The 14,455-nt window shown below is 41.1% G+C and overlaps 1 protein-coding gene and 3 long non-coding RNA genes across 12 annotated transcripts; 2 read left to right on the top strand and 2 right to left on the bottom strand.

Annotated features, from left to right (window-relative positions):
• Window positions 1-935: 935 nt before the first annotated feature.
• LOC144213766 (uncharacterized) lies at window positions 936-2,831 on the top strand. Of its 2 annotated transcripts, XR_013330112.1 has the most exons (6): window positions 936-1,554; window positions 1,624-1,652; window positions 1,714-1,743; window positions 1,840-1,915; window positions 1,973-2,344; window positions 2,718-2,831. It is a non-coding gene; the product is annotated as an uncharacterized LOC144213766 (long non-coding RNA). The 2 variants fall into 2 exon arrangements; XR_013330111.1 differs by having other exon boundaries at window positions 1,714-1,915.
• Window positions 1,221-6,176, bottom strand: LOC144213762 (uncharacterized). The gene is made up of 6 exons (XR_013330105.1): window positions 5,914-6,176; window positions 4,545-4,612; window positions 3,683-3,771; window positions 1,959-2,794; window positions 1,677-1,907; window positions 1,221-1,548 (listed from the first exon to the last, which is right to left on the bottom strand). It is a non-coding gene; the product is annotated as an uncharacterized LOC144213762 (long non-coding RNA).
• Window positions 3,446-13,950, top strand: LOC144213757 (tudor domain-containing protein 5-like). 8 transcript variants are annotated; one of them, XM_077742355.1, is made up of 11 exons: window positions 3,446-3,797; window positions 6,964-7,064; window positions 7,874-8,114; window positions 8,185-8,264; window positions 8,331-8,445; window positions 11,656-11,771; window positions 11,836-12,005; window positions 12,077-12,286; window positions 12,382-12,448; window positions 13,489-13,676; window positions 13,753-13,950. In XM_077742355.1, exons 3-11 carry the CDS (start codon window positions 7,874-7,876, stop codon window positions 13,784-13,786), a joined length of 1,221 nt encoding a protein of 406 aa, XP_077598481.1. In that variant the 5' UTR covers window positions 3,446-3,797; window positions 6,964-7,064; the 3' UTR covers window positions 13,787-13,950. The 8 variants fall into 8 exon arrangements, with proteins under 8 accessions (XP_077598481.1, XP_077598483.1, XP_077598484.1 ...); XM_077742357.1 differs by lacking the exon at window positions 6,964-7,064 and adding an exon at window positions 6,832-6,930; XM_077742358.1 differs by lacking the exons at window positions 3,446-3,797; window positions 6,964-7,064 and adding exons at window positions 6,113-6,297; window positions 6,832-6,930.
• LOC144213770 (uncharacterized) lies at window positions 6,415-7,435 on the bottom strand. Its single transcript, XR_013330116.1, has 2 exons — window positions 6,980-7,435; window positions 6,415-6,910 (listed from the first exon to the last, which is right to left on the bottom strand). It is a non-coding gene; the product is annotated as an uncharacterized LOC144213770 (long non-coding RNA).
• Window positions 13,951-14,455: the final 505 nt, after the last annotated feature.

The raw sequence follows: 14,455 nt of genomic DNA, 5'->3' as shown, positions 1-14,455 counted from the left end.
GCAGACAGACAAGGCACTTGTGTATTTGGTCGAACTTTATTTTCAATGTGCTCCCCAGCGTCGGCCTCATCTTGCTTATATAGATGATGTGCGATATTCATCTTGAGCCCTCTCCAATAAAGTAACAAACCATAACAATTCTTAATTCCTTCAATTTGTGTTGTGACTGTATGCATGTATGCAGACATGCAATTTTATTCTCCACAAGACATGTTAAACCTAATGCTCTCCTGTGGCGGTTTTTGGGCATTGCACTTGGCAATGTCTTTTCCGACCAACTACGTACTTATGTAGAATACTACCTGGGCTCACATATTGTCCTGAATGTGCCTTAATAGACATGTTCTAACTTTCTGCCCTCTTGTGGCGGTTTTCAGGCATTGCAATTTGCAAGGACTTTTCCAACCAACCAAGTATATGCTGTTTCCTAGTATACATTAATGTCGTATACTTGGACTCCTCTCACATATTGTCCCATGAGTGTGCCTGACTGGACATGTCTTGTTCGGCTGCCATCTTGTGGCACTTTTAAGCATTACACTCTGCAATTTCTTTTCCAACCACCTCCTTGTTACAAGTGCATCACTGTAGTACATTCATAGACTTCGCTTGCATCGAAATGCGCTAAGTGTTTTGGGTATTATTTAGGACTTTTACGGGAGAAATTTCGGCGGAAATTCAGCCAAGGTGGCGAATGGCATAAGTCATTGCCTGCGATGCAGGCGACCCGGGTTCGATTCCCACTCTCAGCTGCATTCACGAATTAAATGCTAGAGTGGTAAAGGCAAGAGTGAGGATCGAACCCGAGTCTAAAGTATTCGCAGTCAGTGTCTTTAACCATTAGACCACCAACGCTTTGCAAATTCATAAATTGGAAGTCATATTTACCCTTTTTTTTGACAGTCTATCGAATGTGAGTGACTAAGACTGGGACATATACACTATGAGATTGTTCTACGTCATCTGCTCATTAGTCTCATGAGTAGAGCAGATTGCTTTGGCTTGGGAGACCCGGGTACGAGTCCCGGCCGTTCGCTTTTCAATTTGAAGGACTCATTCAAATTATTTTTTAAACTTTTATTTTTTTAGCGCAATTACGTCACTTCCGAAAAACTATTTAAAGAGGAAGCATTTTCGCAGGCGGTCTCTTTCATTTAATGAATGCTGCGCGTCGCTCCACACTGGAAAGCCAAAGTAAGTACTATTCCCAAGTCTTTTCACTTTTTTTATTTGAGACTAACTTACATTTCTCTTGTTTCAACAGCTCACAAATGTGCAAAAAGAAGCAAGTAAGTACTTTAAATATTCCAAATCAACCTTGAAAATACTTAATGGTCCATTTCTTCCTTCACAGGCTGCAGTTGGTAAGTACTTTGAATATTCCAAATCAAGCTCGCAAATACTTAATGGATCTTGTTTCTTCCTTCACAGGCTGCAGTCGGTAAGTATTCTGCCAAATGGTCCAATTTGCACGAACAATGGCTGTTAAACCATACTGTTTGACTCTTTCTCCTTTTCTTTTGCAGGTCACTTCCAAAATGTCCGACCCTGCAGGTAAGCACAGGTGAAACGAGCAAACAATTAATTCACGTGCAAATCTAACTGTCTATTAATCTGTTGCAGAAGCTGAAAATGGAGTGACAAAGTTTGAGGTAAGCACGCCTGAGATAACTTACCATGTCCAATTTTGACTTCTGTCTTTAATTCTTGCAGTCGGATTTCATCCACGACGTCGTCCAGTAGGTTAGTGCACACTGCAACACAAAATGGTGGACGTGAACACTGTCCAACTTTGACGCTTTTTTACGCCACGCTTCTGAACACTCTTTTCCTGACTAGTTTCCTCGTGTCCACCGGAGGGCGCTGCAGCTCAAGGTAACAATCAGTGTTCGTCAAGCTTGATTGTACTGCAGAAGTGAGTCAATGTGCACCATTTACTGAATTAAATGCTCACGCACTTTCTTGTTTGCAGACTCACTCCAGTGAAGACGCCATTTTGGAGACCTGCCTTGACCCCGCCCCAACTGCTGCCTGCACCTGTGAGACAACGAGCTGATTATCTTCAATGCTAAATTCTGGAAATAAAATAAAAGGACAAAATGTTTTGCCTCCGTGTGAACTCCTTCGTGACAATTGTCTGGATTGCAATGTAGTTCTTCCACAGTTGAAGTCGTCCAGTTCCTCCACAGTTGAAATGGTCCAGTTGAAGTCCAGATGCTGCCCTCCTGCTCAAGAACATGTGACATCGCATCAAATGAAGTTCTTCCACAGCTGCAGTCCACTTCTTCCACAGTTGCTGCCTTCCTGCTCAAGTCAAGTACAAGTCACATCACATCATCCTAAGGTAAGTATTATCGTCGTTTGCACAATTCTTTGAATGCACTTGACTTGCTTTTCTGCACTTTAATCTTGCTCTACTGCATTTCTAACTCTACTACACTTCTTACCCTACTGCACTTTAACTTGTCTGCACTTTAACTAGCTTGTCTGCACTTCTTGCCCTACTGCACTTTTTAACTTACTCTACTGCACTCAACTTGCACTTTACTTACTTGTCTGCACTAAACTTGCACTTACTTGGTTTGCACTATACTTTCACTTTACTTACTTGGTTTGCACTAGACTTGCACTTTACTTACTTGGTTTGCACTAGACTAACACTTTACTTACTTGGTTTGCACTTGACTTACACTTAACTTACATTTTTTTGTCTTTAGGTCTCCACACTCTGTTACGATCCGACTCCTACTGGTTTGAAGAAGAACTTCAAGACATCAAACTTTGGACTCTAACTCTGAAAGAAAAACAAATAAAGTTGAACAAAAAACAAACTTCTTTCTTCTAACTTTTTAATATTATTCTTGCTAATTAATTAGAATTTTATTTTTTATTTTTTTTATTTTTTTTTGTTTTTTTTGGGGTGTGGCTATGCAAATGACTAGCCGGTGATTGGTGGACAACTAAATATGTGTTCACTGATTGGTTTAGAATAAGGAAGTGAAAATAGGATGCAACCACCTGATTGGTTCTCTGGGAGGGCGGTGTCCATTCACTGATTGGTGTAGAATCAGGAAGTGGAAGGTGGATTCTGCCACCTGATTGGTTCTCTGGGAAGGGGCGTCTATTCACTGATTGGTTTAGAATCAGGAAGTGGAGAGGCGAATACTGCCATCTGATTGGTTCTCTCGGAGTGGGTGGGCTTTAGTCAAGGAGGCTGGCTTTGTGGCCGGCAGGCGGGGTTTCGGTCCAAAAAACGCCGATTTTTGGAAAAAGGGGGCGTGTCCGGCCAAATGCCGTGCTCTGATTGGCTGTCCCGGTGGGCGAGGCCAGGGCGGGGCTAAATCCAAATTTGCATAGATTTGCATAGAGGGGAGGTGGCTAAATCCAATTTTTAAGGCCTCTGATTGGTTGGCCGAGTCGTGACACGTCTCGTTGTCAGGAAGTTTTTCTGCTTTTCTAAGGCCGCTTTTGCAGAGAGCTCTTTTTGGTGGCCGTTTTATGTCCCAAAAAGGCACTTTTTGAAGGAAAAAACCCTATTTTTGACTTAGTAAGGATGCATTTAGCAATAAAAGACAAAGACTGATTCAATTTCAACAATATATTGTGAGCAAAAAATGGCTTTTTTGACATTCTGACGGCATCAGATGCCACTGCACAAGCTGAAATGGGAGACGTCACATACCCAGTCAGGTCACGCCAGTGTCCAAAAGCCATCGGGCTGCAGCGCTAGCCCATCCGTAGGCGCCGTGTACGTCCAAAACGTCCACGATCCTGTCAAGAAGACGACAACGAGAGCAGTAAGTGACCATTCCAGCATTCATACCACAATAGAGACACAGAATTAGTCTACCGATAAAGATAAGTAACCTTAAATAAGATGATGCGAGCGCAAAAGTACCATTAACATCATGAACAAATAATAAGCCTACCAATATTTACATGTAACTTTAGATAAAATGATGCAAGCGCAAAAATAGCATTAACATCATGAACAAATCATTAGCCTACCAATATTTACATGTACCTATACATAGATGACGAGAGCGCAAAAATAGCACTAGCATCATGAGCAAATCATTTGCCCACCAATATTTACATGTAACTATATATATGATGATGCAAGCGCAAAAGTACCATTAGCATCATGAACAAATAATAAACCTACCAATATTTACAAGTAACTTTACATAAGATGATGAGAGCGCAAAAATAGCATTAGCATCTTGAACTGTAATGCCCTCAAAGAGAGAAGTCAGTGACCATTCTAGCATTGATATGACATTGCAGTCACATAATTAGCCTAGCCATATTTATGTGTAACCTTACATACAATGATGCCTGAAAATAGCATTAGCATTTTGAACTGTAAGACCTTGAATTACATTTATAGGCTAAACTGACATTATTATTTTTAGCTCTACAAAAGACCGTCTTGTTTTACACAGGTGGTCAAATAAATGTGATCCTAATTAGAACTAGTTAAATACTGACACGCTAAAAAACTAATTTCAATACAAATATACATTCAACGAAGCATTTCCTACCTTTGTTAACACTTGTGTGGCGCAGGTTGATGGACGTGGAAGCAACTCCATCTTCCGGGCCTCCACTCCTGTAAACAAAATGACATTTTTCGTTAGCACTAATGCAATCTGACTCAGATCACATGTTTTAAACACAAAACATTTAGAAGAAAACATTTTTTTGCCAATGAGTGACCTCCGAGGCCCCTATAAATTTGGCCGTTTGCACACTTTGCCCGAAATGGGACTCGACTGACCACAAAGAGAGGATGTGCACATTGTTAAAAGATGCACATCATATTTTGAGCAACTTTGGACACGTATCAGGTACAATTGGGGGTTTTGGGGGCCAAGGGTCTAAGGAGGTAACCCCTCCACTTAGTCACAGTCATTGAAGGGCCTATGAAATCTGTCTACTCAAGCCAACTGACTATGATTATAGCACTAAAAGCTCACCAAATATTAACAACGATTGGAAAAAGGATACAAAAGGGTCAATATGGGCAATATGGAACCAAATCGATCAACACGGCACATCATTTTACATCCCAATAACTTATCTAAGCTTCGAAGGGCAAGAAAAGAGGAGAATGTTACCCAGTGGGAGGTGCTAAGGAAGCTCCTCATCATATTGTCAAATTAATTTTTTGGATTTTCAGGCTTGGAATGCATGGCAAGTGACTACCGAGAGTATTGGGAAGACATTTGGACTCTGATCCGAGCAGTTTGGCTTCATTTCATGCACTTTTATGTTGGTCACGCCCCTTCGGCATGAAATGAGGCAAAACGTCGACTCAAACCCTGGCAATCCCCTTGCCTTCCAAGCCTTCCAAGAGTCGGTGGGCGGACTTTGAGCCAGACGCACCCACCCGCGCACACAAACACTCCCCTCCAAGTGTCAAAACACGCCTTCGGCCCCACTGCGCATGCCCATGAAATTTGCACCCATCCCACTCGCAAAACTACACTCCTCCAAGTGTCAAAACACGCCCTCGACTTCACTGCGCATGCCCAAGAAATCTGAACACATCCCACCCACAAAACAACACTCCCCTCCAAGTGTCAAAACACGCCCTCGGCCCCTTGCGCATGCCCAGGAAATTTGCATACATCCCACCCACCAAAAAAATATTGTTAAAAATAAATCTGCCAATCAATATTTGAGCTTTTAATTCATTGTGCATTATTTTAAAACATTTTTACAAAACGAGTCTGCATTTGATATCTGACAAGCAAATGGGAAATGGTTCATTAAATTGTGGAGGTTGGCAAAATGTTTTGATCTGATCTGGGTTATGAGTATCAAGCGGAACAGAAAAGAAGCGCACGTTTTACTAAGGGAAATATACATCAAGAGACGCTTGTAGTATAAAATTGCAGCAGTTCTTACCTTATTCGTGACTTTCGCTGGGCATTCTGCATCGAGGGCAAAAAAATCAGCCAAAAAAACTCGAAAAAAACTCCTTTCTTGGGCACTAATGTTCGTTTTATCGATCAAACACGACTCGGTTGTATTTACTGTAAATTTTCCCATTTAAATCATGCGATAAAACGCCGAAAAACAGTTTACAAACAAAACAAAGCATGACAGCAATCATATCTCGCTTCCTGTTTCGCTTCCTGTCCTGCTTCCTGTTCCGCTTCCGCACTCAGTTCCGCTTCCGGGTCAAGGGTGCCAATGTCAACCTGGGTTTTCTCTGACGTCATTTCGAGGAAAACCCAGCATGCGCAAATTCCCTATTAGTTCCCTTTTTTAGAAGAAGCATCTTAATGGGTGAGATAGAAACAGTAGTACATTTTTTATAGTGTCGATATATTACTTCCAGGAACATACTCTAATCTCCACTTCCTCAATACCCGCTTGCAGGAGAAAAAGACAAATTGGAAAGAATTGAGATTGTATTTTTTCAACATTTATTTTGGCACAGCAGTTTTAAAGTGAAATTAACAGAGAGGACAGCAAAGTTTTCCTTTTCTTGCGGCAATTATTAAATATTATTCGACGCAGGAATTAGTGGTAATCATGTGTGGGCGCGGTCGCGGTCCCTGTCGCGCACCATTGCGTCACTGTCAACAGATTCGTCTGCGCCAATTCCTTTGATGCAGGAAGAGAAGACGCACTTTGGTTTACTTTGATGATACACGCGTGTTTTATAGATTATTTTCTTAAACTGTTGTGGTGATATCAAAATCAATCGTATGTATCAACGTTATTGGGAACTGGATCACAGTAAAGTTTGATTAGTCTTCTTGCATTAATGCACGTATAATTTGATTTTCAATTTGTTTTATTTGCACGTGGAAACAGATGCGATAAAATGGAGCATCACAGGTGGGGGCAGGTTTTCCTACTTTGCTCCATGGCAGCGTTTTTACAGGATGCAGGTCTGCAAATAAACAAAAGCAGGTAAGCATGTTTAAATTGCACTTTTACTCATAGGATGTTACATGCTGACCATTGCAATGAATGGCTGGTGAGGAATTCGGCTTGAGTGTTGTCGCACTGCCCCCTACTGGACAGGAAGACAGTCCGCAGCAAAGGTAACGTACATTTAGGAAGCCTTTGAAGGGTAAAGATGACGTCAAATATGATGTTTAGCGCCTTGAAGTGTTCATATTTAGTAATTGCAACGTTCATAATCTTAACTTATAAAAGATCGTAACTTCCCTGGGGTTCCTGATTAATACTGTTTTCCTTCAAAGGTAAATAAATGGTGCGTTCATGAGATAAATTGCGGGTAGTTATTTAGTACTGCGCTCCCAAACACTCGAAGCCCCACAGTTGATATTGTTGTTATTGTACAACTAACTTCAAGTTTGAGAACCTTAGTGGTAAGTGTGTCTAATTACTTTATTGTATTTGAGACGTTTTATTAATGGTAGATTCCTCCATGATCATGATTAAGCCCACCTTGATATAGTCCATTCAATTTGCTAATCTTCGCCTAGCATCTGCTAACATGTCATGATTACTTTGCAGAATAAGAATTAACGTAAACGTTTTATATGACTTTGATATTAAAATGTTTGTATCACAATAGCATTTAAGTCTTGCTTGGACTGGCTTTAATTTAAAGAATTATTGTGGTACAATTAAATATAAACAAGATAGTAATCATAAAAACTGTTTGCTAAACAAGTAAGAATATATGTATATATAATAAAAATATAATATATTGTAGGGCCGTCAGTAAATGAACGTCCATAAATTAGCTGTCATAAACCAAGTTCAAATACTAGTCCGGTATTGTCAATGGCAATTCGCTGACATAAACCCAGTTCAAATGCTAGTCTCGTATTGTCCCTGAACGCATCATCCATATTCATCAATATTATGACTTTCTTTCAAGATGTCTCCTGGCAGTTTGAACAAGGACAAAGTCTTGGATGAGTTCAAGAAGGACATCCGCTCTTTGCTCATTTCGTCCAAGACGGGCTCGACGCCAAACGACCTGATGCATGATTACGCCGAGATTCTGGGACGTCCCATGCCGTTGAATTTTCTGGGTTTCCACAACGTTCTCCACATGGCCACGGAACTTCCGGACGTGGTGTCGGTGCGGCGGACTTGGGATGGCTATCTCTTGAAAGGTAGTTGAGAAAGCCACTTTGTTTCGCCATAACCGGTTTATAACGTTAACATTTTTTTGGCCTTTTGTAGCGGTCGGCGTTCCTTCAACGCGAAATATGGAGGAGCTGGTGGAAAAGCAAAGGATGAGTAAGACCAAACGGCTGAAAAATGTACGCCCTCTTAATGTTTGGTGATCTGCTGTAATAATTGTTTTTGTTTATTTTTTTGCTTTTCAGAAGCACAAAGTGCATCATGGCTATGTCCAACAACCAGCAGAACAACACAAGTTTCAAAGTAACTCTACTGTGGTAGCGGGGAACGGTTTGGAGACCACTAGAATATCACGTGCTGGTATGACTTACTATAATTACTTGACTAGAATCATCATCATATTTGTTTTTTTTTTTTTTGGTGTCAAAGTGGCGGCCCGGGGGCCAAATCTGGCCCGCTGCAATATTTTTTGCGGTCCAAGAAAGTCAATTATGAGTGCTGACTTTCTCTTATAGGATTGGATTTTTAAAAAAATAGTATAATGAACCCCTTTTTGGTGTCAAAGAGGCGGCCTGGGGGCCAAATTTGGCCCGCCAAATAATTTTTTGCGGCCCGAGAAAGTAAATCATGAGTGCGAACTTTGTCTTATAGGATTGGATTTTTATAAAATAGTATAAAATACCGCCTTTTTGGTGTCAAAGTGGCGGCCCGGGGGCCAAATCTGGCCCGCCACATTATTTTTTGCGGCCCGAGGGTTCATGTAAATCATGAGTGCTGATTTTCTCTTTTAGGATTGGACTTTTAAAAAATGTATAATATATAGTGTTGTTGTCTTTTGGTGTCAAAGTGGCGGCCCGGGGGCCAAATTTGGCAAACCGCATTATTTTTTTGCGGCCCGAGAAAGTCAATCGTGAGTGCTGACTTTCTCTTTTAGGATTGGATTTTTAAAAAAATAGTATAATAGACCGCTTTTTTCGGTGTCAAAGTGGCGGCCCATGGGCCAAATGTGGCCCACCGCATATTTTTTTGCGGCCCGAGAAAGTCAGTCATGAGTGCTGACTTTCTCTTTTAGAATTGGATTTTAAAAAAAAAATAGTACAATGTACCACCTTTTTGGTGTCAAAGTGGCGGCCCGGGGGCCAAATGTGGTCCGCCGCATTCTTTTTTTGCGGTCCGAGAAAGTTAATCATGAGTGCTGACTTTCTCTTTTTAGGATTGAATTTTAAAAAAAATAGTATAATATACCGCTTTTTTCGGTGTCAAAATGGCGGCCCATGGGCCAAATCTGGCCCGCTGCATTATTTTTTGCGGTCCGAGAAAGTCAGTCATGAGTGCTGACTTTCTCTTTTAGGATTGGATTTTTAAAAAAATAGTATAACATACCACCTTTTTGGTGTCAAAGTGGCGGCCCGGGGGCCAAATGTGGTCCGCCGCATTATTTTTTTGCGGCCCGAGAAAGTCAATCATGAGTGCTGACTTTCTCTTTTTAGGATTGAATTTAAAAAAAAAAATAGTATAATATACCGCTTTTTTCGGTGTCAAAGTGGCGGCCCATGGGCCAAATCTGGCCCGCTGCATTATTTTTTGCGGTCCGAGAAAGTCAGTCATGAGTGCTGACTTTCTCTTTTAGGATTGGATTTTTAAATAAATAGTATAACATACCACCTTTTGGTGTCAAAGTGGCGGCCCGGGGGCCAAATGTGGCCCACCGCATAATTTTTTGCGGCCCGAGAAAGTCAGTCATGAGTGCTGACTTTCTCTTTTAGGATTGGATTTTTAAAAAAATAGTATAACATACCACCTTTTTTTTGGTGTCAAAGTGGCGGCCCGCGGGCCAAATGTGGTCCGCCGCATTATTTTTTGCGGTCCGAGAAAGTCAATTATGAGTGCTGACTTTATCTTTTAGGATTGGATTTTTAAAAATAGTATAATATACCGTCTTTTTTTGGTGTCAAAGTGGCGGCCCGGGGGCCAAATCTGGCCCACCGCATTATTTTTTTGCGGCCCGAGAAAGTCAATCATGAGTGCTGACTTTTTTTCTTTTTAGGATTGAATTTTAAAAAAAATAGTATAATATACCGCTTTTTTCGGTGTCAAAGTGGCGGCCCATGGGCCAAATCTGGCCCGCTGCATTATTTTTTGCGGTCCGAGAAAGTCTATCATTAGTGCTGACTTTCTCTTTTAGGATTGGATTTTTAAAAAAAATAATCTAACATACCACCTTTTTTGGTGTCAAAGTGGCGGCCCGGGGGCCAAATGTGGCCCACCGCATTATTTTTTGCGGCCCGAGAAAGTTAATCATTAGTGCTGACTTTCTCTTAGGATTGGATTTTTAAAAAAAATAGTACAATGTACCACTTTTTTTGGTGTCAAAGTGGCGGCCCGGGGGCCAAATGTGGTCCGCCGCATTATTTTTTTGCGGTCCGAGAAAGTCAATCATGAGTGCTGACTTTCTCTTAGGATTGGATTTTTAAAAAAAATAGCATAACATACCACCTTTTTGGTGTCAAAGTGGCGGCCCTGGGGCCAAATCTGGCCCGCCACATTATATTTTTGCGGCCCGAAAAAGTCAATCATGAGTGCTGACTTTCTCTTTTAGGATTGGATTTTAAAAAATGGTATAATATATAGCTTTGGTGTCTTTTGGTGTCAAAGTGGCGGCCCGGGGGCCAAATCTGTTCCGCCACATTATTTTTTTGCGGCCCTAGAAAGTAAATCATGAGTGCGAACTTTGTCTTACAGGATTGGATTTTTAAAAAAATAGTATGAAATACCGCCTTTTTTGTGTCAAAGTGGCGGCCCGGGGGCCAAATCTGGCCCGCCACATTACTTTTTGCGGCCCGAGGGTTCATGTAAATCATGAGTGCTGATTTTCTCTTTTAGGATTGGACTTGGAAAAAATTGTATAATATATAGCTTTGTTGTCTTTTGGTGTCAAAGTGGCGGCCCGGGGGCCAAATTTGGCCCGCCACATTATTTTTTGCGGCCCGAGAAAGTCAATCATGAGTGCGAACTTTCTCTTTTAAGATTGCATTTTTTTCAAATGGTTTAATATGTAGCTTTGGTGTCTTTTGGTGTCAAAGAGGCGGCCCAGGGGCCAAATCTGGCCCGCCGCATTATTTTTAGCGGCCCAAGAAATAAAATCATGAGTGCTGACTTTCTCTTTTAGGATTGGATTTTTTTAAAAAATAGTACAATGTACCACTTTTTTTGGTGTCAAAGTGGCGGCCCGGGGGCCAAATCTGGCCCGCCGCATTATTTTTTGCGGCCCAAGAAAGTCAATCATGAGTGCTGACTTTATCATTTAGGATCAAATTCAAATGAAGGGTATAGATGTATATTACATTTGCTTATTTTCCCCCTTTTATATTAATAATTGTCATTTTTTAATCCATTTTTTTCAGTTTTTAGTTAAAAAATAATTTAAACATTGTTTTAGAACGATAAAAAAACGGAACATTCGGGGCTTTTAATCCATTTATTTAAAGAAACACTAAATATATCTAAAATGGGAATTTGGTAAGTCAACATAGGCATGGAAATGTCATTTTTTTGTTTTATTTTTTATAGTCAATTCAAGCCTAGAGGAACATGCTTTCTCATCACCTGACCAAGACAAAGAAGAATGGTCTCCATGTCAAAATAAGACCGTCAACACTAGCAAGTATTCCCAGTGCTCAGAGGAGGTAAGCTCGATAGCAGCTAACCCCATCGCTAACGCTAAACCTAAACATCTCCTTCCCATGTTAGCATGCCGTCCCCGCGGATGTCCTACGTGACGAATGTCTGAAGGACCCCGTGTGGCATACCGATCGACAGATGAAGGACATCCAGCTCGAATACGTCCAATCACCGGGACGTTTCTACGTCACTTTCGCGGACAGCGCCGACGCATTGCTGATGGTGATGATGAAGATGAGGTGCGTCTCTCACATCCGCCGCTATATGCTCGCCAACTTGGAGCCAAAGTGCGTTTTCTCTCTCCAAAAAGTGGATTTTATAGCTCGCCGTCGGCGGCGGAGCGCTACAAACTGCCGTGGCGTTTCCTACGACCGGGACAGGCGTGTTGCGTGATGGTGGCGGAACACTGGTTTTATCGGGTGACCATCCAGCGGGTCGTCAGCTACGACGAAGTGGAGGTCTTCCTTGTAGATTATGGCGACAGCTATGTCGTTAAATCATCTGACCTCAAGTTCCTTAAGTATGCTAATGCTAGCATTTGCTGATATCATTGATTTGCCAGCGTTTGGCATTTGAACTTGTTTTGGAGCAAATGTATGGTTTCTCTTTTCACAGGACGTGTTTTTCCAATCTGCCGGCGCAAGCTGTCCTGTCATCGGTGGCAGGAATCAAACCGACAACGGTTAGTGCAAGGGTGGGCATACTTTTGGACCCGGGGTGGGCGACATTGACTTTAAAAAAGTGACAGATGGGCCGGGTCAGCACAAGATAGGATACATATAAAAAAGTGCATTCGTTAACATTACATATGAAACAAAGAGAAAAAAGGACTAAAGTATTAACATACTCATTACTCATAATTAAAGTCAAAAGTATAAAGTACATTGTCAAGTAAAAAGGTATGTATTGAGAAATATTAAAATGTCTTTTGAAAAAAAGATAGAAGGGCTGTAAAACATAAACAAATAATAGTGGACAGAGCTACCGCCACTGGCTTCTGTGTGACGGCGCCATCTTGGGGAAGAAAAAATAACATTATTTGGACAATGTCGGCAGGCCGGATCAAATAGCCTGGCGGGCCGTATGTGGCCCGTGGGCCGTAGTGTGGTTTTGTAGACTGGCAGCATGTTACTCTCCTGCGCTGGTTTGGTGCAGCTGTACCATGGAATGGGGGTTTCTTAATTTTTGGTCCTTTTAGGAGCCAATGTTACTGACTAAATGTTTCTTTTAAGTGCTTTCATTTAAAGCTGGTGTCTTACTTTCGGTTTGGCTGTTAATTTCTGGGTTAGCGAATACTGTACTAAAAAAAACATGTTCCAAGAGTGTCCACATTTTTCCATTTATTAAATAGTATAAATAAAATTTAAAGCAATCTTTTGCTGCCAGATGAAAATGAAAATGAAAATCAGACATAGGCATTGTCGTCATCATTGACTTTTCAAAAAGCCTAGTAGTCATCATACCCTCAGCAGCGTATGACGAAATTGTATAGTGCTTCTCCACAAGTTCGTCTTCCCAGGCCAGACACATTTATGACATTGCTTAGTCAAACTGAATTTGGACATCTAATCCATGTTCTATAAGGATATTCCAAAATACTTCTCTTTTTTACACTACTAAAAAATATGTGAAGTTCAAGTGTTGACCGGATTTAAGCTTCTTACACAGTATTTTCAATCCAATCATATCCAAGTAACTGGCTAATGGTCATTTTGGTTGCAGGGCAGCACCTGGAGCCCAGAGGCCATCCTTTCCTTCCGGAATATGTGTCGTCCCATCCTGGTGGCTTTCCTCGACGGTTACGTCGGAGACACGTTGCACATGTACCTCATCAGCGACGACAAATACGTCCACTGTGCCCTGATTACCCGGGCCACGCTCTGGCTTGCCACTTTGGAGTCTCCTCCGAGGTCATTTGCTGATATTTTATTGATGTGAATACGGACCGACCTGAATTGATGTCCAATATGTTTGTTTTTCTTTCAGTATGAAGACGAAGAAATGCCAGCTTTGGAGTTAATTGACACATCTAACATGTGAAAGGCAATCGGAAAGGATGAAGTCATAAAGTAAAGATGATTATACACATGGAAACTGGAAAAATAATGAAGTGAAACCGTGACAATGTACTCCCATGTCTACATTTTCATTAAAATTGTGTACATTTACATTGCTGTCCAGCCACTACCTGTTTGTTTCCTGTATAGCATACATACTATACATATTCAGGAATTTTTCCTCCATGACGTTAATGCATTTTTTTCTATTTAACAACCATGTACAGCAAGCTATTTTTCTCAAATTTAAAACACCCTGTATAGCAAAGTATTTTCCTCCATTAAATTAATTGATTTTCCTTCCAGCTAATTTTTCCTTCAATATAATATACTGCAATTCAAGGGACGAAAATTGCCTCTCTTTTACCACAATGTTTTATATTGGAGGAAAACACCTGGCGAAATACATGGTCGTCAATGTGAAACGGGGTCGTCATTAAACAAACAATCCACACGAGGACTATCGTGATCCCAACAGTTGTTTGCAAAGCACTTTTTATTGAAAGAAGATGTTTCGAATAACGAAGTCGTTTACGTGAAACAGGGCCGTCATTACACAACCAGTCCACACGAGGGTACCGTGATCCCAACAGTTGTTTGCAAATCACTTTTCATTGAGAGAAGATGTCTCG

This window comes from Stigmatopora nigra, chromosome 20 (genome assembly GCF_051989575.1).
Source record: "Stigmatopora nigra isolate UIUO_SnigA chromosome 20, RoL_Snig_1.1, whole genome shotgun sequence".
Classification (NCBI taxonomy): Eukaryota; Metazoa; Chordata; class Actinopteri; order Syngnathiformes; family Syngnathidae; genus Stigmatopora; species Stigmatopora nigra.
This window is presented reverse-complemented; position numbering and strand designations above follow the sequence as displayed.